General features: G+C 45.6%; 2 protein-coding genes across 2 annotated transcripts in view; both read left to right on the top strand.

Annotated features, from left to right (window-relative positions):
• Window positions 1–26831, top strand: part of Rpl8 (ribosomal protein L8) — a 309715-nt gene that overhangs the window by 132277 nt on the left and 150607 nt on the right. The window lies entirely within an intron of this gene.
• The window catches only part of LOC143424535 (tyrosine-protein kinase Dnt), a 77439-nt gene that overhangs the window by 2677 nt on the left and 47931 nt on the right, over window positions 1–26831 (top strand). Inside the window, exon 2 of the mRNA XM_076896663.1 lies at window positions 25339–25466. Coding sequence (XP_076752778.1) covers window positions 25339–25466 — 128 coding nt within the window. The remainder of the gene's footprint in view (window positions 1–25338; window positions 25467–26831) is intronic.

Genomic DNA, 26831 nt, shown 5'->3' with positions numbered 1-26831 from the left:
TGACCCTGATGAACGACGTTGGGTTTAACTGCGCCCACCTGCGTTAATCACGTTGCATCCCTCTCGTCTGGCGTTCTTACTGGAATATCAAGTAGCGATGACGAAAAGATGTCACAGGTCGCGTGGACATATTGCAAATTGGGGTTTAATCGCGAATAAAAGTATTTCTCCTATCAAAACAAATTATTAATACCAATTGAGCTTTCATTTCGCGATGTTTTTGATCGATAGTTGGCGATCTCCACGATATAGACGCGCATCGATGCAGATTTGTACTGTAGCTTGATTGATAATTGACCATTTATGTGTTGCGACTATTGCAGACGGATTGCACGAGATTTGTTCAGTTTCTACCGTACCATTGATTGATAATTGACCATTTATGCGTTACAACTATTGCAGATTGATTGCAGAAGACTTGTTCAATTCATAGGAAGGGTTGATTGACGATCGACCATCTATTACACCTATTCTAGACGAACTACACAAAATTTATACCTTTTCAAGAGTCCATCGAGCCTTCTTTTAAATTAGCCAGAAGAGCAGCCACACCCGTTCTCAAACAGAATCGGGACGATATTTAAAATTTATATTTCTTTCGTCACGGTTTACTCAGAACTGGAACATTAAACCGTATTTACTTAAGCGAGCTTTCCACGATAGTTCGATTTAACGCGTAAACCGCGGAGCACCGGTCCCGGCCATTTTCCTTCGATTTAAGAGCAGACCAAACCGCGGTTTCCCACGGTTCCTTCGGACAGGCGATAAAATCGCTCGTACGTTTCGGCGCACTTGCCCCAGTCTAACGACCCGCGACTGGGCGAGGCGTTCGTTTTTGACGGTGAACAGCTACGCGCAGAGACGAGAACCCGCGTACGCCACCACACCCCCGTGCCATGTATTTAGTCTCTATTCCATTCGATATCACTTTACGGTTCCGTGATTCATACGCTTCTATCTGGATTCTCGAGGGGGGTGGTGGAGGCGCGACGTGTCTATGTACACACAGCTTGGACGCGTCAGTTTTCTGCTAGCGGAAAAGGGGTCGAAGTGGAGGGTGGGAAGAGCCGGGATAACTGTATTTACCAGCGAGCGTCCGCCCGTGACTCTTCGAAAATCGAGCCAATCGTAACGGCGCGACGCTTTCGGATGGGTCCATCGCTCATTTCTGGTGTCAATGGTTCTTACCAGCTTACGGGTGTCCGGCAGCTTTTATACACGGTTTTGCGTTCGTCGAGCCAGGCGTCTCTATGGACAGAGCTGGTGAACAGTTGAGATTCAAACGAGTTCACAGAGTTTCAAGTTAATTTACACGCGACATTCTATGGACGCTGGGTTCGACTCGATGTTTTAGGGGTTGTTTGATAAGATTTCGTTCGTGCGACAGCAAAAGCATTTGAAACGACATCGAGAACCGTAGAGACAGTGCAACGTTACTCGAAACCACGACTCGAGGAGGTTGGTAAATCCACTTGCACGGTACAACTTCCATACAAAGTATCCACTTCAGTCTTTAAAATCACGAAGCAAGTAAGTCCGTTGTTCTACGCGGCGTACTTGTAAAGTCGATCCGAGCGAACTTACATTTCCCCCCCCTGCGACGATAAAAGAAAACAAGCCTCTTACTCGAGCCAGCTACGTGGAACAGTCTCGAGTTCCATCCGGAGCCAAGCGTCGTCGACTAAGGTATTCAGGTGTCGCGGGAAACTTACCAGAAAACTTATCAGTCGTCAGCTCGACAAAGGTACACCACCTTGGACTTCTTTCCGAATGAAACGGTGAAAAATGCCTGATACGCGTCGATGCAACTCAGAACCGTTAGTCTTCGTCCATCGACAACCGAGCAAAGGGTACCACGGATCCGTGGGACATCTTGGGAAGCGAAACGACGCGCGACCCAGCAACCGCTACGTCGACGAAAAGAATGGCGGCTTTAGAGTCGATTTCTCAGCCAGCTAAGCACCCGTGGAGCCTAACGGACGACGTAATCCTCGTTAGAATCTTGGATCCCCGCTGCACCAGCCCCAGTCGTCTCTCCCTCGAACCAGCCACGAGCAAAACGGCCAGGACGAACGGAGGATGGGGCCAGAGGGAAAGGGTTGATCGCATCGTGCTCGCGCCGACCCACCGGGGGCGAGTTTAGTCGTCCAGGCTCTCGAAAGTCACTTAACTTAGATTGCGCGAACGAAATGACTTTAGTTCCCCCGGAAAACTTCGTTTCGCCGGCGGAGCATTGCTTGAAAGCACCGAAAAAAGGAGGCACAGGGCAAGAATGCACGGCGACAGAGAGCGAAAGGTGACTCTCGTAAGAGAGGGGTGAAGCTGGTAGTCGGTTCACGGGACAAAGTGGGGATCGAAGGGTGGCGCGAGGTAAGGGTGGCGAGGTAAGGGTCGCCGGATGGGTATACAGAGGAGGATTGGGTGGCTGGCGCCATTCGCAGGAGAACACTGCTGCGCCGTTCGACGACGCCTCTCGTCGCGCGGATTCAGCACGTATTCCCCGGGAAAGTTTTAAACATTTATGTGGGGAAACGTTCCCGTTCGTGCGGTGGAGGACTTCTGGCGTATACCCAGTTGCCGCGTACGTACGTACGCAAGCGGAGGGTAATATCGCCCGGGCTGCACTCTGCATTTCAGCACAGCTAATTAGAGAATTGAAAAAGTAAGTTCCCAACCGTGAAACGAGCCGGAGTGTATGGAAACACTGGTGAAATGGAAGTTATAGGCGGCGTGTTCCGTATTAATCTTTAAATAACTGTGCGCGGTGGAGTGTCGATGTTTTGCAGCGTGAAATTGGATATATGGAAGCATTCAATTTTTGTTTTTTTTTTAACTAGGATGTGGTAATTAACTTTTGGAGTACTTTAGAATATATTTAGTAGATCTCACGAAACGAGTATTCCACCCATTGTTTGTTAAGGTACTTTTAAATTATACCTTGAAATTATTCAGAGATTTCATCGTACTTGTATTTTACGTGAGAAGTATGTTCTCGTATATGGATGTTTTTGGTACTATCCATCGATTATGGACGAAACGGATATTTTTTTCCGATTAAACGGAGCTTAATAAAAGCGACACCCACGTATCGGGCATAGGTGCGCGCACGGTCGGGCGTTTAGTGTGAAAATAAGCGGACCGAAAGTAAAAAAGATTGTGCGCATAGGGCAATAGCGAAATTTTACGGTTGCGTTTGGAATTCGCTGGCAAACAATTTTTAATTAAATCAACCACGCGGATTAAACCGTCGCGATGGGCTTTAAAATCGGATAGAACTATGCTTTCATTCCTTTTTTCCTAGACTATACCATAAACCGATAGAGCATTGCTCTAATCTTTTTATACGACACGTCTTGCAATAAAATATTGGGTATTGCCAATAAGTTATAATCGTTCTTTTTTTTCATGTAGAAAACCATTTCTGGCGTATGCAGGCTTTTTCTAACGATGGAAATAACAAATACTTCCTGAAGTTCCTCATTTTTTTAACTTTTTTAAGCCACCATCGCGTTCTTTGTCGTTGACACTGAACAAATTGTGACGTTTTCTCTTAATGTCATCTGTTATAAAACGATTAAAACTTATTTCCGTACTTAATAATAGGAAATGTAACATTTTGATAATATTACGATGTTCAATGTTGCTCGATGTCAAGAAAATCCCTGTAATTTCCCCAGAGTCTCGACGAATTAATTATCGTGGCACAAAATGGGCCTGCGTCCATAGAACACAGCCAGTTTCGGAACACCTACGAATTACCAGAAGCCGGAATTGATTTTTAATTTGCTCGCAGACACGTCGGTGCGTGGCCAGCAGTCGGTTTCCGTGTGTTTGCCTCGTCTGGACCGCGGAGCGGACCGACAAACAGTCGACAACGTGTTCGTTCCCGTTGACTGTCGGGACTGGCCTCGTAAAACAAGTCTCGCCCATGGTTCGCCGCGACCTCTGTCACTGGGAACGACAAGGGGAAATCACTTATTCCGGGGAACGCGTTCGATGGAAAACCGCGTGACAGTTCTTAGTCCGCGGAGATGGCTGCCAATTTCTCTCATCTGCGCGAAGGTTCTCTTTATCTTTGCGACTATAACACCCACTTTAGAATTTCAACTTTGGAATTAGTTTAGATCAGTCAAATTATTCTTTGTTATAAATAATCTTCTCCAAAGTTTCGAAATACTCTTTTAAGCTTCTATACTCGTCTCCGTCACGTCAGTAAAAAATGTTAAAAATTAGAAACTGCATTACTCTTCAACGCTTCTATTCAAACAACGAGAATTCTCGTTTCTCGATGGAAATGTATTAACCGCAACAAATAACATACAAATCGTCGCTTAAATCACGACATGTATACCATAACAATAGAACAATCGACGAACAGTAACCCAGAAACAATTACCTTCTTATCGTATCTTAACTCGATACATCACCGCGTACCTTCGCTTTGATCGAGACAAATGTCGATCGATGAACTCGAGAAGAAGCAAACGTCAGGTCGCTCTTACAGATTATCCTTTGAACGGTTCGTCCGCGACTACTATTTCCATTCGACAACCTGGACGTCTTCCAGGCGATCGTTAATCATCCGACGCGTTAGAAAAATATTGACAAAAAGCTGAACGAAGACTGAGAGGACGCTGGGTGCTCCGGATGGACGCTCGCGCCCCCGCGTTCGCCCCTATCAATTTCGACGGGCCCCCAACGCACCGGCTGGAAGGAGCGTTAGCCAAATTGTAGCAGTTTGCCGTTGGGTAGATCCGGCCAGACGATAAGGTAAACCGCGATGGTTTATGGCCGAGCGATCCGCCGTGTCTCTCGTGCCTGCACTGCATACACGCACGTCTCTGGACGCGCCAGGATACGCGGCTGTACCTGCGGATTCTCGCATATCCTGGCGATATGCGCATAAATAGAGAAGGTACGTAGACACGAGAGTAAACGCGTTACGTATTGACGCGACCGTTGGTTTGTTGAACTGATGCGATTGACGCGCGTCCACACGGTACACCGTGTCATCTTAAATAACCTATGAGGAATGCAACCAAAGATTCATTGTCCACACTGAGCGCTGTTTAGGTTAGGTTAGGTTTCGTAAGTTTACATGCGGGAGTTTATGCATGGAGGAAGGGTTTCTATTGTTTTTTTTTTATAGTTAGTATATTATTAGTATTTTATAGTTAGTATATTTATAGTTAGTATTTTAACTGCTAGAGGAATAAAATTGTCCTTAGGGGATGAGGAAATTGTGCAGGTGTTCGAGTGGAGAGGAATGTTTTTACGAATGTGCTAACTGGAACTGACACTGACTTAATGCAGCTCGTAATGAATTTCTCTAAAATCCGTGCGCCGAATAGAGCGCGACCGAATATCCGCTCTAGAGCGGTGGAACGGGGAGCCGCAGATGCTCAATTATGTCACGGAAGAAGTCTATTTGTCGGTTATACGAGAATATGTTTTATCGAGTATATTATGGAAATGGATGTATGGAATTGGGAATGAATGACACGGAATAACTGAATCGTCCGGTAATGCGCCGTGACCAACATGCGAATCGGGGGGGGCGTTCATTTTTACGATGAAATGATTCGCCGATAATAGAGCTTTCCGACGAAAATCACGTTTCGCGTAGAGCGCAGTGGCACACGCCGTTAGATCGAATTATCGGTAAACACGGTTACTCGCTGAAGTTTCGATTTTAATCGGATCCGATCAAGGATCAGATGAAATTCACTTCGTTGCTCTTCATTGTCGAATGATTATATTTATTCCCGTAAAAACGTTTCGATCACTGAGCGCACGCATAAAGGAATCTCCCGAACAATCGTACCGTCAGGCTCGATTCGCGCGCGCATAAATCCACTCCTTCGACATTTTTATTAAACGTCACCGTCGCGCATTGTTACAACTTCCGTGTAAAAATAAAGCGGCCGGGTAAAAAGCATAAATAATCCGTGTAACAAAAGCGAGAACACAGCGGCGTCGATATTTACAACGTAGCGAACGGGACGGTTATACACACCAGGCATTGTCTTACACCGGCGCGCATAGAGCGCGAAGAATTAATTTGACAGGGCAAGGTCGTTCTTTACCGCAGCTATGGCGGCGCTAGCGTCATGAATAACGCGGATCGAATGGCACGCGCGGTTCGCACCGTAAAAATCATCCTGAAACCAGTCGAGAATCGTCGCGAAGGGCGGACGTCCGGTTAGACGCCTCGCTAGAAAGCTGGAGTTTATGAAAATCGACGATGATCGACGAGCGGGACGAGCGTGACGGCGTTTCCTCCGCGTTGTCCACTTGACGTCTCGTGGTACCGTTCGCGCGCGGTACACGCGGAGGATGCGTCCCGATTAATACGTCGAGCGGACAAGTATGCAGGTGATTTGCAATCCAATCGTCGAACACCGGCACGGTTTACACGGGAAATTTATATACGAGCAAACACGCGGCGGTAGCGCCGCGTTGCACCGCCGTGTATCGTCCCTGTCCGTGGTACCGGTCATATTTACGCGTGCCTCGCGTCGACGAGCGCGAGTGATTTACGCGGACGTCCGCGGGAACCGAAGGAAGATGCCTCGAAATTTATTCAACCCGGGTCGGACGATCGATCCGCGGCTAGGAGGCGAGTTTAAGCCTCGCGATCGCCTGTTTGCACGGCAAATTAATATACGCTCATCAGCCGTTTCTCTGTTTGCCCTGGCAATTTCGTTAGTCGACGCGCGAACGGTTCGTACCCGCCAAGGCGGGTCACCGTGCGGAAAGATTTACGACATCGCGTAATTGTCGCTACGTGTACGCTATGATTGCGCGTGGTAATAATAGTAACGATGATAATTCATTTTCATCACACTTGAGCAACGAGTCGTGTGATTGCACAGTAACGGTAAGGATAATCAGGATTCATTAAAATCGCTGTGCCACTTGAACGGAGTAGAAAAAGCCGTGGACGCGAGAGGTAGCGGTGGGTAACGTTGATGGTAATTAAATTGGCATATACTCGATGGCGATGAACTAAGCGTAAATCAGGCTCACGGTCGTTGCGCCCCTACGTCCCGGTTTTTCGGGAATAACACGCGAGGATCCGTCGAAATATTAAAATATATCGTGGCTGCGAGCAAACACGCGGAAATTATCCGAGTTATTTTAACCGTTCGAAGTTTTATTTCCCCTTGGAGCGGCACGGGGATTTTCCCGCTGAATTCGCGTCGGACGCGTGAAACCGACGCGACGCGGGTTGTTTGCGCGGAAAAATACGCATTGTCCGACTCGCAGAGAGGCAGCGATACCGGATCGGGGTGGTCCGCGGTGCTCTCGAGTTCCTGGTCGAATAAATTAGGATGTCGGCGGATCGATAGACCCTCTAATGGCGGGGAAAATGGTATTAGGGATTTTCCTTTAATCCGCAAGCCTGACCTCATCGCTATTAGAATGCGCGAGTAACGACGGATCGTTCCCACTTAATTGTCTGAAACTACTTTCCTTAATTGTTTCATCTGACGCGAGCGAATCGTTGAAAGTGTTTCATTTATCGAAAGAATCGTCCAAGTTAAAAAAAACTGTTAACACGTTCGCATCGAGAAACGGGGATTCTCGTTTCCTGATAAATGCTTGCATAATAGAATATGTTTATTTCAAAAATAATTATCGCAGTTTTAATGCGTGTATGTTAATTTAAATGAAAGGTTTGAGAAAAATAACTCGATGCGAATGTGTCGAGCGCGAGGACTCGTAACGAGAGACGTTTTTAGGGCTGGTTTTTTGGCAATCTTTCTAATTATATATTTTTTATTTTCAGAGAGACACAACAGTTGGCGAATCGTAGCGAATCTCGTTTGGTTTGAGGGCATTTTTTTTATTACGTTCTTTCGTTTCGCGCCACTTTCGGAGGGGATAGGTGGTGACATGTGGAGGTTCGAAGATTAGTATCGCGGAGTGGTATATATTATTCACGATTGAATAATGTCAAGCTTACTGGGCGTTTTTAGGACCATCGATCGAGCGGAGCTGCTATCGGTTTCCATGTGACATATGGTACGTGCCAAACGCATGGTGCACGCGTGACGTCCAAAGTGGTTTAGCACATTTGCACACGTATAGGTGTCTGTATTGGTATTAGCAATATAGCGGCTTCATAGGTAGAAGGCGAGAGAAGGACGGAGGGTTTGTACATATTTAAAGCTGCGAGTCCTGGTTAAAGTTTGCGATGGAATAATATACCGCGTCGATGAGAGTCCTTCGAGGTGCCATCGTGTGTGAAATTTAAATAATCCTTGGCACAAACTGCCAACGCAACAACAAATATATACTTTCGTTTTACTTAGAAAATAAGCTGCTAGCTTTTTGAAATTTAATTTAGCATTACTTAACAATTTTTTATTGGCACTGCAAAGGATATGGAGTTAATCAACTTTTGCAAAATGTGTCGATAAGAATAATAATGATTCGTGGCTTGATGTTATCAGTGTGATAGGATTATTGCACGGTGCGTGCCAATAGCTGCACGTGTATTGTTAAATAAACATAGCCCAATTATGATTGGACATGCTTTGTGTATCTAATAGGTATTGACGTCAACGTAGCACATATGTGCAGGATAGCTACGTCTATGTACGTATTTGGATGTATAGGTTACGTTATGAATAGGGTTTATAGCTAAGACCGAAATCTACTTTCGCGACATTAATAGGATTTCCCTTAACAGAGTATGTTCTGGTAAATGTTATTAGGTGTTCTATATATAACACCCTTTCTGTGCTAGTCATTTTTTAGATATTCTGCAGAGTTGTTTAAAAATGAGAAAAAGAAGATAAACAAATTTCTAAGTCGGGATCTATTCCCTAATTTTCAACAATATTTATCTTGTTACGTAGAATTCGAAAGTTGCGTAATTAGAAACGTCGAAGTAGTTGCTAACGATGTAATCAGGGAGCAAAGTTTTAAAAAGCTCAGAAAAGTAACGTGTAATGAAGGTTTCAGAGTGGAACTGCTGAGCTGCGAAAGAATAATGAAAATGCTATTTTCCTTTTTTTCTTTCGGATTCTAATAACGAGAGAGGACAAGCTTGCTCCCGCGTCGGTCGTAAGAGGCGCAAGTAAAAAATATCGTTGGAAAAAGTTGTGCAACGGCGAGCGAATAACATTCGTTCCCATATTCATGACGTTTCGAAGTGCGCAATTTTTAGCCGAAACATTTTTCCGCGCAACGTTACGCGTGCTCGCTCGCGTTCGTACGCGTTCGTATGCTTCAACGTGCACACGCTGCGAGCTAGATGTACAGGGCGATCCCTGTAACTGGGCCAGGCTGCAATCTCTCGGCAAACGTTCTGATAACGATACATCGTACATTTTCCAGATCGAATCATCAATCTCTGCATAAACGTCGCACGATTCCGCAATAAAAAGTGCAATTGCACACTACATACATACATTGTCACAGTACGCTAGAGCTTGTTAAATAACGCAACATCTTCCTTTACAATTTCCACCTAACTTTCTTCAGAACGTAGTTATACTCCCATTTCGTAACTAAAGTACGGACCAAAAGATTTGCTCTCTCAAGGACACTTGTTCGCCAGCACTATACGTATAGTACATACGTATAATAGGATACGATCAATAATTTCCGAATGATACGCGTACACGATACGTACGCGCAATAAAATACGACGAGCAACGCGTTCAATCGGTGCATCTGTAGAATTATACTCGATATCCAGTCGTGATCGGTGAAATCGTTCGACCACCGGTTGAGAATCGTCCTGTGGAACGCGGCAGCGGGCGAGAGCCGAAGTGCTCTCGCTTGGTAAAATATTAGACTTGCCGTACGCAAAGTGGTCGAGCTATAATGCTCGTATAAACAGAGGAAGAGAGTGTCGGTGGTAGAGTCACGATGACAGGGAAACGTCGGTGCGTCGAAAAAAATGGCCGGTTTCCCGGAGATCGGAATGCGTAGGAAATTGTCGAATGGTCCGGCGCCGCGTGGCCCCTGCGCGCGCGTACGGCAAAAGCGGTCGTACCTGTCGAACTCTATCACGGCGTAAAATCTGCTCGCAGGCGTAATACCGGGTCCCGGTGCCATCCGATGGAAATTGCTCGTGATCCTCGGCCATTTTTTATGGCCCCCCTCTGGTTTCGCGAGCGCTCCCGTTCGTTCCGCTGTTTCGTTTCGCCTTTTCCAGCTGTCCTCTCGCGTCGCTCGCCCGGGAATGCGCCGTCTAATACGCCGGTACTTTATCGTTTCCGGTCGAGGCGCGATCGATGGCCCCCTGGGATAGTAAAAAATTCATTACGCGGATAACGCGACCGTTCGTTTGTCTCTTCCAGCTACGTACGACGCGAAACGATTTTCTTGGGAAAATTTTAAGGCAGTCACCAGCCCTGTACAGGTAAATTGCGGCAGGGATGAACGCAGAGTTTCGACGCGAGGAGGAAGAAGGATTGAAATTATAATATTGTCCTGGGTGTTTAATTATTCTGGTGAATCGTTGCGCGACGGCGGTGCTTGGCCACGTTTTCGATATCTCGTTAACGACATTCCCAGTTCATATTCCGTCGGTATAATTGCATTAAAAGAGGCTGAAAAATGTTCGTAATTTCGCTATCTGCCGATAAATACTGCTATTAGTCGCGCGGGAACAGTCGAACGCGGATGGAAATTCCCGTCGAATGTAATTTAAAACGGGGGCGGACGTGGGCGTTAATTATAATTTCGGGAAACTCGATGACTTTCTATAAATCGCCGTGCCGGCCGCGCCTCCGCGGCTCGTTTGTCCTGGCCTCGAAAACGCGGCCGTGGAAAAATTCGACACGGCTGGGAAAACAAATAATCCCGCGGCTCCGATGAATATTCAGTAGTCGTGCTCGCATTTGCTGTTTATTACCGACACGGGGATCGCCGACGATACCGTTCCTTTCAGCTGCTCACGATAATCGATAATCTGTATATAATAATAAACAATACCGCGACACACAAGTATACGAGGTGTATCTCATTGCAATCCTATTCTTGAAAATCGCGCGAAAAGTGAAGTGGATGGATATTAAAAATGAATCGCGTCAAGGTAAATCGGTTGCGGACTTAAATTGCGAATAACAGAGGCACTCATCGTTGGAATCCAAATTGCGATCAATCCTGTAAATATATATTCATTTTTTTTTTTTAATTGCTCCAGTGGCCAATTAAAGAGTCTGATTGGTAAGCAATGAAACGGAAACACGAGCACCAGTTTTAAATAACGAATCCCCAAGAGACGCGCAGTATCAGCGTGTCATTTGAGTCTCGATGAACTGAGCTGCATTGCACATGAAACCTCGAAATATATTTCCAAATAAAAAAAAGCAAAGAAACATTATTCACACTCGAAATCTAATTGCACGATACCAGAGAGACCATGGAAATCTCAAATCTCGAACAGAGCCATGCATCGATCCATCCGTAGCCATTGTATCGGAAGTGTATCGAGAGATGGGAAGTTCCATAAACCGTATCAGTGTCAGTCGCGTGTTCAGACACTAAACGCAAGGAGATACGTAATGGTAGAGTGTTTCGTGTCGTGCAGAATTCCATTCGATGCTCGATCCTTTGCCTCGACTATGTCGCTCGGTCTCGTTCGCGTGGTCGTAGCGCGAAACTTGGAAACTGTACGCGAGCTCGTCTAGCAGGTGTATCAATAAGCGTGGTGGGTGTTCCCGTGCGATAAATCCGACGTCAAAAGTCAGACACGGCATAGAAGGGAATCGTCGGGAGAATTATAGGAGTCGTAGGTGCATTGCCGGCTGCAGTTGGCAGGATAACGGCCGCGGAAGGGCGAGAAGTTCTTGACGTCTACGCGAGGATCCTTTCGAGGCAAATCCAATTCGACAAGCCCCGGGTACGTAACCTGCGACGCGTCGTCGGGGAAATAAATCCAGTGACGAGTGTCTGAACCAGGATCCCGCTTAGAACACCGAGAGATCCTGCTGAGAGACTCGCGAGATGGCATCCGTTGCCATTAATGCGGAAAACGCGAACGCAGGAGCGGCTCGATTGGCCACTATTGAAGAGTTGGTGCGCAAGTTTGTTCTCCATTTAGACATGTCAAAGATTCGTCGTTATTGTTATAAATTTCTGGTACTTGAAGGGTGAATTGACTCCAACAACTAGTTTGTAGCGATTATTGGTAAATTTGGTAATTTGACGATTCATTTTTTGATTCAGGGTCCTGCTAATCTTTTTAGTGTAATACTAGGTTCTACAAGTTGCTAAATTGTATATAAATACAACAGATATTTATACATATTATTATATTCGTCTTAATATTTGTATACTAATTAGCTAGGACCAAGTATATTCATAGTACTTATCGTGACAAGAGATTGGTATTATAAAAATGAAATGTAGCAGTCCATTGAAAAATGTCACATTGGAGGATGTACGGTCGGGAAAATAATTTATAACAACTCAAAGTGGTATCGCAATATTATTTTATTAGCACATAAATATTCGTGACGAATTTGAGATAAAGTATTTAAAAATGTGCACAGCAAGGATAATACCTACAATTTACTCCAAGTATTGTTACATATATTGCAGGTATCATTTAATATACTTGCACTGTTCCCGAAATTTATATTATTGCAGTATAAAACATGAAAAATATCTCCAAAATCTGACATTATAACTTTAAATTCTGCTTTTGAAACTGTATAATATTCTGCAATTATAATGAGAACAATAAGTAGATAGACTGACCAGGCTGGGTGTATCTACTTACAGCTAGTGAATGCGTGCACTGATTCTAGCCTCAGTAATGTAAATTCATGCAGCTGTTCACTAAAAAAAAAAGCTCTTTCTACTTAAACAAGAAGTGTCATTAGTTTACATTAGACTCGATGCACCATCACGTTACACTTCGTTCAGATTAATCATGTTACATGAATTCCGGTTGCTTGGTTTACAGTAGCATGATTAAACTAAACGATATTTCGGCACGTTAGCTGAAATTGCTCTTAACATCTCGTGGAGGCCAGACACGCGCACGTAATCCCCATTTATCAAGTTTCATGTGTACCACTAAATTTTATATAAATTTAGTATTCGCGTTATGGGAAACAAACAAAAGAGAGAAAGATGCAGGAGAAGGGTTCAAAAATTTTAATTAATTCCCTTAAAAAAGTGACCGCGACAGAAGAGAATGCGAACTTTCTCACAAAAAAAAAGAAAAAAGGGAGAAATACGTTCACAAAGTTACCGACAACGAGCAGGCCGTGTAATTCCGTTCCTGTCGACAATTTGATTAACTTTCTCAGTCAGAGGCAAGTTCTGATTCCGTTGTTTCCGCGTCCCTTCGATCTCGCGGCGAAAAGAAATTGTTCCGGCGTTACTCGCCAATTAAAAATTCCGGCCAGTCGGCGAGTTCGTCTAATTATCGCCACCGCCGCGGAGGACGGCACGGGGGCGAGCGTGGCGTGGTGGGCTGGTTCTCAATCAGCGATGGTTAATTAAGAAGCCGGCGGTAATCATGGACGAATTTCAAGAACGAGCCGAACCATCCGCGGAAGGAGACTTTTGTGCTCATTGTTTTACCCTTCATCGACGACCAACTTTTTCCGTGCAATTTTTCCGCTCTCCACCTCTCCTCCTATTTTTTCTTTTTTTCACCCCCGTGTTTTCGCGACTCGAACGGGCGCAGAGGGGGGTGAATGCGCGAGAGAACGAAAGATGGTTTCCGTTGCTCGAGTTGCTCGTTGCCTGTTGCCGATTGACGGCTATTTCCTGCAGGTAAATCGATACTACCCTCTCGCTTTACCTCCCCCTCACCCCCTTTGCATGTGCATTTCATTCTTTTGCTCGGTTTGCTGTGCATGTTCGTTCCGCGTTGTCTTGCGCGCCGCGCGGGGATTTATTCCTTTTCGTTTCTGGACACCGAACGGGGGGGACGGCGGATATATCGAGGAATCGAGAGGAAGTAATCGAGTTCTGGCCGGGATAAATCTGCGACGGACGTGCGCGCAGCACGTCGCCGTTCGTGGAGAGATCAAATGGAATTCCGATAGCGTCGAGTGTTAGCGAAGAAACAGAACGCGCGGTAAGGACGAAATGGGAGAGACGTTGGAATTGAGCAATATATCGTAAAGTAAGCGAGATTCTTCTTTATGGTACTTTAAAATCGAGAAATATTTAATTATCCGAATAATGGTTCCCTTTAAACGCGAACAATTTTTTAAAATAAGCATTAGCTACCTTTTCTTTCTATCTCGTTTTATAATATAGAAACAGTAGTGGCCTCGAAACGGGTAAAAGCGAATGTACGTAATGCGTGAAATTTAATGAAACGCAATATAGCAACAGTTATTTAAAAATTTTATCACGCTTGTTATTAAGAAATGAATTTTTTTTTCGCGGCACAGCGAAACTCATTATACCCAGGAGAGAAAACTGCTTCGTTGCACCGCAGTGATTTGCTATGCGCGCACGTTATACATATTTCAGTGGAAATCCAATAGTGGCAGAAACACACGATTCGTTTCAATTAAAAGTTAATTTCCAAGCCGGGGGATACATATCCTATAATGAAGTACAAATTAGAATATAAGCGTTTACATGTTGCAGCGTACGATGGCACAATCGTCCCTTGGGTGTGCTTCACGTTACACGTAATCGGAAATGGAGAGCCCTTTCCTAACCGTGAACAGTCATTTAAATGCGAAACATTACGTCACGCATTTCATATTATAATTCGTTTAAAATAAGCTTAACAAAACGATTAATCGTCGCTACGCAAAACATCACGAGTTTCGCACGAATTTTCTAAGAACACTGCAATTAAGGAGTGGAATTTATCGAGTCCAAATGTTATTCTACATAATCTGAAATCATTAAAAATCGTGAAAGTATTCGAAGCGCTACGCGCGACATGAAAATCTCTGAAACAATCTTGATAGCGTGCATCAGTAACGGATTAGTGGAACAGTGTAAAATATCGCAGCCAATAAATCTCTACTTTGCAATACGGATACGGATCTATGGGGTGAGAGAGATAACGCTAACAATAAGCCTGACAGGTTCCATCACGGATATCTGAAAATAAAGGGACGACGTTTTTTACAATTTATCACTCATACACATGCAATTTCATGAAACACTGCTGTCGCACGCGTATGTACGGATCTTAGAATGCGTGTCACCCCCTGGACAGGGATCGTGTCGAAAATATTCGACTACTCTGCAAGCCTGCCAAGTCTTGTCAAAATCGCCATGTAATGCTTAAGCGACGTTTCTCGTCGGACCTTAATCCTCAAACATCACACTGTGCTAGCCAAGGATTTCGTCACGTATGAAATAGCCTGACTAATAGTTTCCTCTCGCCTTGGATTATGTTTTTTCCCACTGATTCTTAAACATTCATTTATATTTGACATATCGATTATTATAAATAAAAAATGCGTGCGTATACTGTAGACATTTTAATATATCAGAAGTCTCTATATTCAAAGAAGGAAAAGAAACTATAGGAGCGAAGAGACCAGGAGAGACGCTTTAGCTAGGGGTGCAGAGACCTTCCCTTCCAGTCAGAGAGTCCAAGTTCGATTCCCAGTGGTGCATTCCCTCATTCTTCGGTCCCGACAGTCCAGTTGCTTAAGAGTAGTGATTCACTGCGGCGGTTGAGTCTCTTAAATCTCAGACTGCATCAGAACCTTAACGTGTAACTTCGCGATAAGTTTTAATAATGGCTGGGACCGCGTTACAAGGGGTGAAAACAGAGTGGAGGGGACTCTGGGTCGTTTTGATATTTCAGAAGCCTCGCTGAATTCTCTCTCGCTTTCGCGAAGTTCCCGTGACACCTGGAAACACTTGGCAAACACGCGTCGGTGGCGTTAATTCAATTCCATTCACCGTTCCTAACAAATAACAAGATGCTCATAGTCTGGGGGCGGGCTATGAAATTTTCCCTTACATTAACGCCGTTAAATAACGGTAACGCACGACAGGAAGCAATCCTATTACAAAGGAGAGTCACCGTATTGTGGAGCCGTTTCCCTCAAGTTTCTCAATTAGTCACGTTCATCGCTCGCAGCGAACTTTAATACCACGCCAACGCCATTGGTGCACACGGGACCGCGTTTTCCTCCTCTCGTCGCGTGCGGGCGCACGGATGAAAACCTGCGCCTTGCACGCCTCTCATTGTTGCCGTTCAACAATCGGTTCGCGTTAAACAGTCGTAGGCTGCGAAACACGCGGATGAAAAAAAGCGTTGAAGAGAAACGCCGCGCACCGGCTGAAAATAAACGAGAGCGAGCGCGCGAAAGGGAGGTTTTCATTATGCCGCGATTGTGGCCGCGTTAACCGAAGAGAAGCGAGAGTGTTCGCGCAGCGAGCACAAAGCGGGAAAGTGACAGCTTATTCGAGGATTGTTCGTTTACCGGGATTTCCCGTGAAAATAAACTTCGCGACTAGTGGTGCGCCGTTGCGGTCGCCATTTTTTCTGCAAAACCTCAACCGATGTCACTGGAGCGACACTGTTCTCGAGTGCGCGCTTCTTTCTCGCGTGAACCAAAATGGAGGATCTCAGAGAGCGGAGAACATAACCTAGAAAATTACGATATAAAGAAAGCTCGCTACTCCCATAACACGATAAGCTCAAACGCAACGAGCTCGTATTACACGTTGCGTATACTCGCACTGTTCTTCGACGATACCCAGGAAGCTTTGTCAAAGGAAAATTCATTTCCCCAGCTGGAAAAAGAACAAAGTTCCCGTCCCCATGGGATCGGCTTTCAACCGAACCGCAATCGAAAACAGCCAAACACGAGCGAGCGGATGCGCAACTAATTAAAAGCAGCGTGGAATAATTGGATATTAAGAATTTTGCTTGACAAACCGGTAAGTGGTTGAGCGCGCTAGATAGAGGGACCAGGACGGCGAAGGACGTCGAGGACGGCGAGGGTGGACGGACGGGGAGAATTGTCAGAGCACGTGAAACGGGTTGTGACTGATTTTAATTAAAGACAAACATCCCTCTAACTCGACGACGCTCTTTTGCGGCCCACTCGGGGAAACAATGGTTCTCCCTTCGACGGGACCGGCTCCTACTTCCGCTCTCTCCCTCTAACCATCTCGCCGTTCCACCAGCTTTGTCCTCGCCCCGCCGCCGCGCTCGCCCGATTTCTCACGGCACTTTCTTTTTTACTTTTTCCGCAAACGATCCCGCGTAACTGCTGCCCGGACGAACCCTTTCGAACGCGAGCGCTGTACGAGGAACGACGAGATGGGGTCGGGTCTGGCGGACGCGAGAAAGGAAGGCAATTTTCAGGGTGGAACGCCGGAAGACAAGAGCATCCCGCGCCCAGGATGGGCGTAGATAATTTTCAGACCAAGTGCTCCGGGGGTAGCTAGCTCCGGCGAGATAATTTGCGAAAAGTAACGCCAGCTTGCCGGAATTACCTTCTGTCCCTGTGCCGCCGTTCCGCCCCCGCTTCCGGTCGCCACCCAGCGCGTTCTCGTTCGACGTTAAGAGGTAGATACAAGCTCCCAAATGGGCCACTCTGGCCGTGGTCGACGCTCGACGTCAAAATACACCCCGTCCGCCTTGGTAAAAGTTCCCCAGCTGGATTATGAAAATATCATGCCGCGATTATGGCGGATTAAAGGAATTCCGCGAGCGAGGTTAACGCCGCTGGTGGGAGTATCGAGCGGCACGCGAGCCAGCCGGATGCCCGCCGGGCGAAAGATTTTCCGGACCCCACTCACAGACGTAATACTCTCTGGGAATGCGGAGCTACTTCTTGCCGAGGGAACGTCGTTTGCATCTTATTAAACGCGGTGGATGATAAAAAATGAGGGATCGTTTGTTCGACTTCCGTTCTCCGGTTATTTTAGGCGCGATTGAATATTGAATTGGCGGAATTGAACCGATCTCTGAGAGATCGTTTGTTGTTTGCTGTACGTGAGTTATTAGGTTCATCCGCAGAGCGAGATACTTGGGTCTCTCGAATTGGAAAGTACAAGGCAAATTTTTCCACGAATGCATCGCGTAATAAATTTATTGTTAGGGGAAGAAGGAAGGGGAACTCCTTGAGGTGGGACGTTGAAAGGAACAAATTGATCTAGGTGAAGATCGCGGTGCGTCTCTCAGTCGGTGAAACAAAATGAACATTAATGAATAACGAATGAGGTAGGAAACGGATGATAAACGGGTGGGTTAAAAGATTAGCCTGCGATATTCCCCTCGTCCCATCTATCTTCTTTATTGCAAATTCGACCAGTCAACGTGACGCCGTCGTACTCTAGGCGCCAGGTTACGACAAATGAGTATCCCGGAATCCCATTCGACGCCGGCAGTAACGCGAGAGCGTGAATTCGTGTTGCGATAAATGACTCGGATAAAATAAGCTCGCCGAGCTGTTGAGAGACTAAATTATTAAAGCTTGTTTCCTCCGTAATTGTCGTTATGATCGTCGCTATTACGCCGCGTTAGCACCTCCTTATTTTATTTCAGTCTCGTTCCTGTTGATTAAGAATTAATCGATACGAGAGGGTGAACCAATTTATTACAATACAAAGTTCCATACGTAAATGAATTATACGTACAGAATAACTTAAAGCACAAGAATACAAGGGAAATTAAAATTCAAGCATTGTAAGAATTGTTTCAGATTAAATTTCATCGATGTCACCCTCTAGGGATGCTGACCCAGCTGTTTCGTTGGTCAAAATTTTTTTAATGGTCCTACTGTATATATGTTATATACTCATCTATCTGTAGATGTATTCATCTATTTATCAAAGAGTCGGTTTTAGCACGATATCGAGAGAAATGTACATTAGTAAATGTAGCTGGACAGTTCCACCCTTTCAGACGAGCCACGCATCCCCCGACGCATCCTAACCAGCGAGTACCGCGCGCGGCAAACTCGCCGTTTCGTCTGAAACGAACTAGCGACGACGTTAAATAACAGGATGGACGGCGGAACTTCCGCTGCCCCAGTGATTGCCGCGATAACGAAATTTTCGTGAATCGACGGGGAATGAAATTAACATCCTATTGATTACACGCGTCGCGGAGTTCCGTCGACTCATGAAAATGTAACGGCAACGGTTACGCCGTGTCCCCGATAGTTTTCTCGAAACTTTGCCCGGGCGTAACTAAATTTCATCGAATCAACCGGAACTTTCCAACCCCCCCTCGCTATCGTACGGGCCGTCGTTCGGACGAGTCGTCCCGGAAAAGTTCCGAGATCACCGCCAGCGATCGCATGAATGACTGCGAACGAGAGGAGGCCAAGTACAGGGAGTCCCAGGGGGATCTCGATACCATGATTGGTCGCATTATACGGAGGAGGAATACGTTATACGGCAGACAGACGATCGATTCGACGCTTTAAGTTCCTCCGTTGATCGAAAATTGGGAATCGTACTCTTTTAACGTTGAACCAGCGGGGCGAATAATTTCTTTGAACTATCATACTTCACTGGATACTAAAATCTTTCGCGTCTAAATATGAAAAAATAGTATTGGTTAATCTTTGAAACTTTGTCGCCTTTTTAACAAGGTTTTACGTTTCATATAAAGTACCATTAATTTATTACTCTTACTATTTATACGATAATGTGTCTACGCTTTTTTAAGTCCCCATAGATGCATAAATAAGTCGTCTAATGGTACCAGTGAAACATTGCTGGAAACTGTTGCGAATAAATGTTTGAACGTTGAAATACCACCGTTTATATTTGGTTTCGTCGTGTAATAGAAGAGGGTAGCGTTCGTTCTCGTTGGAATCGAAGGCTGTGCGTCTGCATTAAAGAACTTCCCCGGCGATATTCGTGTAAACAGGCTGTAAAGTAACAAGCAGCTAACTGTTTGCGCCCGGTGGAAACGATTGTTTCCATTCGTGAACAGGCGGGCGAAAAGAAAGCGCCGAAAAGGAAACGGAGTTTACAGACGCGAGATTAATTCCGGGGGGTGCGCGACGGCGCCGCAGCAGCCCCCGTCGAGTTTTTCACCCTCGTTCCTCGAGACGCCTCGAATTTCCGTCGCAATCGAGCGTGTCGCGGCGCGCGCCCCCTATTGGCCAGGATATGTTTCCTACCGGAGATGTTGCGCCCTTAATGTGTTTACCTTGGCTCCTGACCCTGATTGAACCGCTTCCCCGCTTCGCTTTACGAGTACGCGCCTAAACGTCGCCTGTTTACACGCCTTCCTGATTACTTTGCATCTCGCGGAACGGAAACGCGCGCTCAGACTGGATTTATTAATCGGTATCCGCGTTCGTTGCTTAGGTTGCTTCCTTTACGCGTGGTAATGCTTCTTTCTGAATCATGAATCCAAGGAACTTTTAGAAATTTGACTTTTCATAGTATAGTTAAGAAGTTAATTTAAATTCTGTCTTTTGATATAATTTTATTGTATTTTATATTCTGCAATTTTTAATCGAGTTCTCTTGGACAAAGTAATTACTTTCTCATCCACGGTATCTCCCTTTTTCCGCTTGTCTGTGTTTAAAGGGAAACGGATGGCAGTTGTAAATTTATGTACGAAGAAGTTTGTTCGTGAAATAGATGTGTAGCGCAGTAGGTATAAAACGCGCACTCGTGTATATCGAAGGTAGCTGTGGTATATACGTGTACCAAATTAATACGACGCGCCGCGCTCATAAGGGCGTACACCAACCAAATACATAGACGCTCGCGTACGCGCATTTCAAACTCAATTTGACGACGCATCAGGCTGCGATACAACATCAATCTCCACGCTAATTTAATTTAGCACACCGCGCATTTCTAGAGACTGATCACCCACTCCTCTTGTTAGAAGATATTTAAATAACGGTTAAATAAAATTACTATCAATCTCAACGAGAATACGTACATACTTGATACTAAAAATTTACCAAAATGGAGCAAGACATTAAAATAAGCTCCCAAGAAAGTAACAATAACTTTCATTCTCAAAAGAAATTCTAAAAAATGCCCAATAAATCCAAACAACTCGCATTTACTCCAAATTATTCCCAACAATGTCGTTCTCTCATTATCCAGACGTGCGAATCGAAATAAATCTCGTTCAAACAATTTCTTTCTCGTAAAAAATAAAAAAAAAAGACGAAAGAAACCCAGAGTCCCATGCAGCCGGAATTCCAAGTAATTCACGGTAATGCCATTGCCAGTCAGCGAGCGCGCACTCGCGATAAGAAGCCGGTGGCTGGCTTATATCCATCTGCCGAGCGGCGTCAATCAGAATTGCTAATCCGAATTAAACGGTTCCGCGTTCGCGTTACGTCGAACAAACTTGCTGGAATGCGATGGTGGATCGTCTTACTTGGTCGCGGCATACATTTAAGGCGCAGCCACTCCCCCCTGGCATTAGCAGTCCGCGGTGGATGCCGGGCCAGCGCCGGGTGCCCGTTCATACGGCAGACATGATTTTCTACTTAGCGTCAGGCAGAAGAGCCAGCCATCGACGTCGCGCTGAGTGGAGGCCCATAACCCATCTTCCAGTTTCACCCCCGCGTGCGCCCGCTACCGGGTCCCGCGGGACGAGAACCGGGCCGCTCGAATCTTTCGTTCCGCGAGCCACCCAACGCCGCGCCCATCACCCCTCGCGCAAAACTAAATTGATAGATCGGTCCGTGACCCGCTCCAGGCGCGATCGCTGTGTACTTATGGCGAATTCGCGTAAAACGTTTGATGGATTCGACTGCGATTTCACCGCGCCACTGGGAGGCGTTATGGAAGATCAATAAGCGTCGATGAGGTTCGGGGTTTCGTTTCTTTCGGGGATAGATTGGACATATTTTAAGCTACTTTATGGAATAGAGATACTTTGATGTGATTTAAATTCAAATGGAAGAAGCATCTTTGATTGTGGAATTTGTTCTGTTTTAATGTACGATGACGCGATGATGGACGTTTTCTCTTACTCGTTTCTCTCAAGGGAACAGTTCTGTAGATACTCTAATGCGTTCTGCTCCCTATAAATTCGGTTTTGTATATACATATATTTACCCTCCCAGATATTGTCTGTGAGGTATATGAATTTAGACGTGGGTAACAGAGTACAATTTTCGATATCGTATTGAACGTGACTAAAAGAAATCGAAGATCGAGTTCATAGCCGCGATGCATCGTGGACCTAATCTAATCTATCTGGACTACACGTGTTCCTCGATGGATCACCAGAGATTCATCTCGTCGACACATTTTCCCCGAGGCTGGGACACTTGCTCGTTGCTGGATCGTTGCCACGCGCACTTTTCACCGTGGGTGCCCGCTTTACGTCATCACCGGCCGCGTCCGCGCGCCAACCCCAATTGCGCCCTTACGTGTGCCGCATTCCCCAGCAGGTGATCTCCAGATGGCTACGGCTGATAAACTGACGTGTAAATACGCGTGTCTCCTAAACGCGACGGTGGTCCCGTTTGCAGCTAAATTAAATTATAAAACCTAACTCTGACGCGTGACTGGGCCTCGAGTTACGACAGTGATAAACTTCTTTCATGAGCTGCCGTTTGTCCGGAAGTGCAACGAACGACGACACCGTATCCTATTTTTTTCGTCACTTGCGTTCGTATCCCTTGTGCGACAGAGTCGTTGAATCGTGCGATAGAACTGGAGTTGAGTTCATTTTCCGTGTAAAAATAGGTAAATAAAAGTTGGAGACGCGTTGGAGTTTAAGACGCTTGGTTGTTGACGAAATTTGCGTTCGAGGGATTCGTTGCATTCAGATTGTGAATTAGAGGGGAATTGATTAGAAAAGGGAGTAGATGGGATGCTTTCGTTTTGCCGGCTGAATGCGTCGCGATGAAATAAGATGCTAACAAGATTAATTCGATTAGCTTGGTGCTCTGCTTAATACCGAACGAACTGTCATTATCAGTTTCTCTACTTGCTGTTGGTCTTTCGTTAGCAAAAGTCCCGCCACTGAGTAGAAAGTTGCTTAATCTTCTTACGACGCTCACCCTCGACTGCGCTCGCCGCCGTCTTAACTTGGTATACTAATATTTCACCGTGTATACAGGATGTCTCATTTTAATCAGCCCACGCAATTATCTTGGGAACCATTCCAAATAGAAAAATATTTTAGATAGAATTTACTTTGTTCCCATTTGGACCACGATTTTGTGCAATTTCTAATTCGTTTCTTCGTATGCAATGTATGGAGGTTGATTAATTTTGTTTTCTTAAATGAAATCATATAATTTCTAATGTATTAAGTTGGAAACATTGATCTACCTGTGCTTAGAAATTATTACTTTTCGTTTTAAGTAGCATATACGTGTATTTCGTGAAGGAAAGGGGATCACGAGTTAGGATACAGTAGTAGAGTCTATGTAAAGTCAGATGCTCGGTCAGACGCTTTACCAAACTACTCGCAAACAGCTAATAACGATTTGGATACTGATTAGATTATTAAGTTAATATATTTTTAATAGCAACCAGGACTCTGTTATGGTATGTTAAATATAGAAATAAATATTATTAATATATTTCTCAGAAAATTAAATTTTTAATTTCAAATGAAAAACAAGATGTAAGAATAACAACTGAAAACGATACTATTCAAATTCTAGATTCGAAAACTAATCTCGATAATAGCAGAGAAATTGCGGCCATATCGTAAGCTCCGTATAAATCGTTCCGAACGTAAATCCTCCCGTTTAAACTGCTTAAAATTACTCTCGCGCTGCAGCAAATCCGATAACGCGCGTTCAATGGGAAATATCGTGGAATTCATATCCCTCCAAAAAGACAGACCACTCCTGATATGTTTCCTTTTTTGCTCGTACCTTAAATCTAGAATATATTCCATCTTTAAAGACGCCTTATCGCCATATATGCATATGCGAGTTCGTGTGCATACATAATGATTATCATGTATAAACGGTATGAAGCATATCCTTAAAATAACTGAAGCTACAGAAGAATTATCTTACAGTGAAATTGACAGATTATAGTATAAGATATCGCTCGAAGTAAAATCTGTTAACAAGGGTTGTTCGATTTTCCTCACGCGTCACAAGAGGATTCTTTTCGAATTTCTGCTCAGTGTCCTCAAAATAAAATACTATAACAGAATTGCACACAGTGCTAATATTATCCTACGCAAGGGTTAAAAGTAAAGGAGCATCCCGCGCGGAAGATGACGCGGAGTGAATCAGAAGGGCTTCTCAGGAGCGGCACGTCGAATTGCCTAGTCATACGTGAAGCCAGACGGATGACGCACCGATCGCCCGAGGAAATTCAGATCGTCGCGCGTACCTACCTGTCTACGAGATTCCCCGCGAACGAGACGCGAAACGTGCGGCTTCGACGGGGTGGCTGAAGGGAATTCGTAGATCGCGAACCAGGAGCGAGGCGCGTGACGAGCGACGGGACCGGAAAAAGGTATAAGGATATCGGGAATAGAGAGACGGCGACGTCTCCCACGGCGGATTCGCGTGGAACGGACGCCCACGGTTATTTCGCCCGGTGTTACGACCCAGCAAGAGATGGGATCTTATCGCGTGGCAAACGCAGCGACAGTAATCGTCGGGGAACTAAGTTTCCGCCAGGAGCGGATTGTTAGCGGAGCGATAGTGTCAGGGACTCGGATGGGATCCGTGTAGCCGAGGATTAGGGATAAAACGAGGCCTGGATTAAATGCGGCTCGGCGCTCTCAGCGCGGATAATTAACGCTCGGAAACTGAAAATTGAGCCGACCAAGTTTTGAATGGATTATTTACCCTTGTCGTGTAATTACACGTCCCGTTGTTTGGACTGTAATTGGCTGCGTCGCGAACTTGCCTGTTTCGGTGCGGGCTTCTAAACGGCGCCCTCCGAAATCGCGGTCCCGGGGACACGTTTTCGAAACAACCATTACTTCTTATTTCAAAGATACTTTTCCCCTCTTTTTGCGGAACGACTGTTCGCAAGCAAGACAATTTATATTTTCGATGAATGTTCACAATCTACGGCTACAAAATAATTTGTACGTACGGTAAATACGGCTGGAAATTGTAATTGTATATGTAAATGAATTTCCTGTACTGTCGCGAGCATTTTAAATCCTCAAATTGGTGCGCATTTTAAACTTTAATTATACGAGCCATGTCAACGCACGCTCTGAATTTTACATCTACGAATAATAAAAGCTCGAGATCGATAAGTTTTCACGAATACTTAAACTTTTATACGCGTCTACGTAGCACGACATTCTGGTCGACGTCCTCGGCGTATAGGGGGTGTGGGATACACGTGTCATAGCTCGATCGGTCGATTTACGAAGACGAATGGAAGGGAAACTTTCACTTGCTCGTTCGTGTCGCTGGTATTGCTTTTCCATAATTGATCAGCCGATCGATATGCATCGCTGTTTTCTGCTTACAGGACTCAAGGCTGAGCTGTACTACGTGAAGGAAGGAGTGGTCAATACGTACGCGATGAACTTCGTCGTACCCGTAGCCCCCAACATCGCGGACCTCGAGTTCTCCTGGCAGAGCCTAGCTGGACATCCGGTGCGTAATTTCTACCGATGAAACCACCCTGTTCCTTTCACGCTTCTCAAAATATTTTTATTTTATTAGCTGCCTGCTGACAACTTGACAATTTTCTTTACAAATATTCTAAGAAATAATTAACTTGGAGCTATGCGAACCAGATGAAGCCACGTGCACGATTAAGATACGCATTAATTACAATTGTTCCACAGAAGTACATTCAACAACCCTATAACAGTCAGTACTTAACATTAATGGTTCGTCACATTTACATGGTTCTGGTATCCACTTGTGCTCCTTCTAATTCACATACAAAAACTTCTTTCCTCAGAAAACAACCAGAATACACAGTTACACCCAAAATCCTGACTTCTCTCTCTCTCTCGCACCTCGTCACCCCTTTTCCTAGACCGCACGTTACACGCTCCTCCCATTTTATTCTCCAGAAGAGATCCATCCATTGTGCGCGCGGCTTATAACTCTCTTCCGTAGACGCACAGGTTTGCGTGCATGTAGACGCGCGCACACGCGACGGGAGCTCGCGCGCGTCGCAACCAAAGCGGACCAGAGACGCGGAGGACCGCTCGCACCGGCCATTAGCGAGGTGCAACAATGCGGAACAAAGTAAACACGTGACCCGTCCGAAATGGTAACTCACGGCATGCTCGTTTACGTTCCCGGGACCCGGAACGGGGGTAGTAACGGTCCGTCACGATGGTTCACAGAGGGTGGTGTTCCACGGGGGAGAGTTTGTCGGGCGGCGGTAGTAGCTGCGGGAGGAGGAGGAGGAGGAGGGACGCAGGCGAGGGAGGGTTATACAGGGAGGGCTGTATCAATACTCTATCAATATGAAATACAAACAGCCGGTATTCGGCTCGGGTGGAGCGAAGGGGGTGAAGGGGTGGATGATACAAACCGTGCGGTTCGGTTTTGCGTTCCCTTCGGTCACCAAGGAGACCGTGCGCGCCGTCGAGACCCTCCGGAACGAGCAGCTATCGTGGAAAACGCGAAAAGTCGCGACTCTCCCTTACAACGGCCACCCCTTGGCGCCCCTCGCGTGGCGCGTCGCGGAAATCGGACCTACGTGACTGTCGTTACGCGCTACGGTTGCTGGGAGCCCTGCGATCGTCCTGTATTAATTTCTGACGAGGGTTGCCGCCTCGACTTTATCGCTGGGAGTAATTGTTGGTTTAGCGTCTTGAACGTTCGACGCGGTGGCCGAGGTTCTTGTTAATGGTAATTGAACGGGACGTTTTTACGCCGTCTACCGCGTTGCGCGTCACATGAAAGAGGCAATCACGGAAATGATAGGGATGATCTTGATGAGCGTTGAGCGATTATTATTGGTGGTCGCGTTTCTGAATATACAGGAATTTTGATTGG

This window comes from Xylocopa sonorina, chromosome 6, assembly GCF_050948175.1.
Source record: "Xylocopa sonorina isolate GNS202 chromosome 6, iyXylSono1_principal, whole genome shotgun sequence".
In the NCBI taxonomy this organism is placed as follows: domain Eukaryota; kingdom Metazoa; phylum Arthropoda; class Insecta; order Hymenoptera; family Apidae; genus Xylocopa; species Xylocopa sonorina.
The sequence above is the reverse complement of the archived record's forward strand: the minus strand, read 5'-3'. Positions and strand labels throughout refer to the sequence as shown.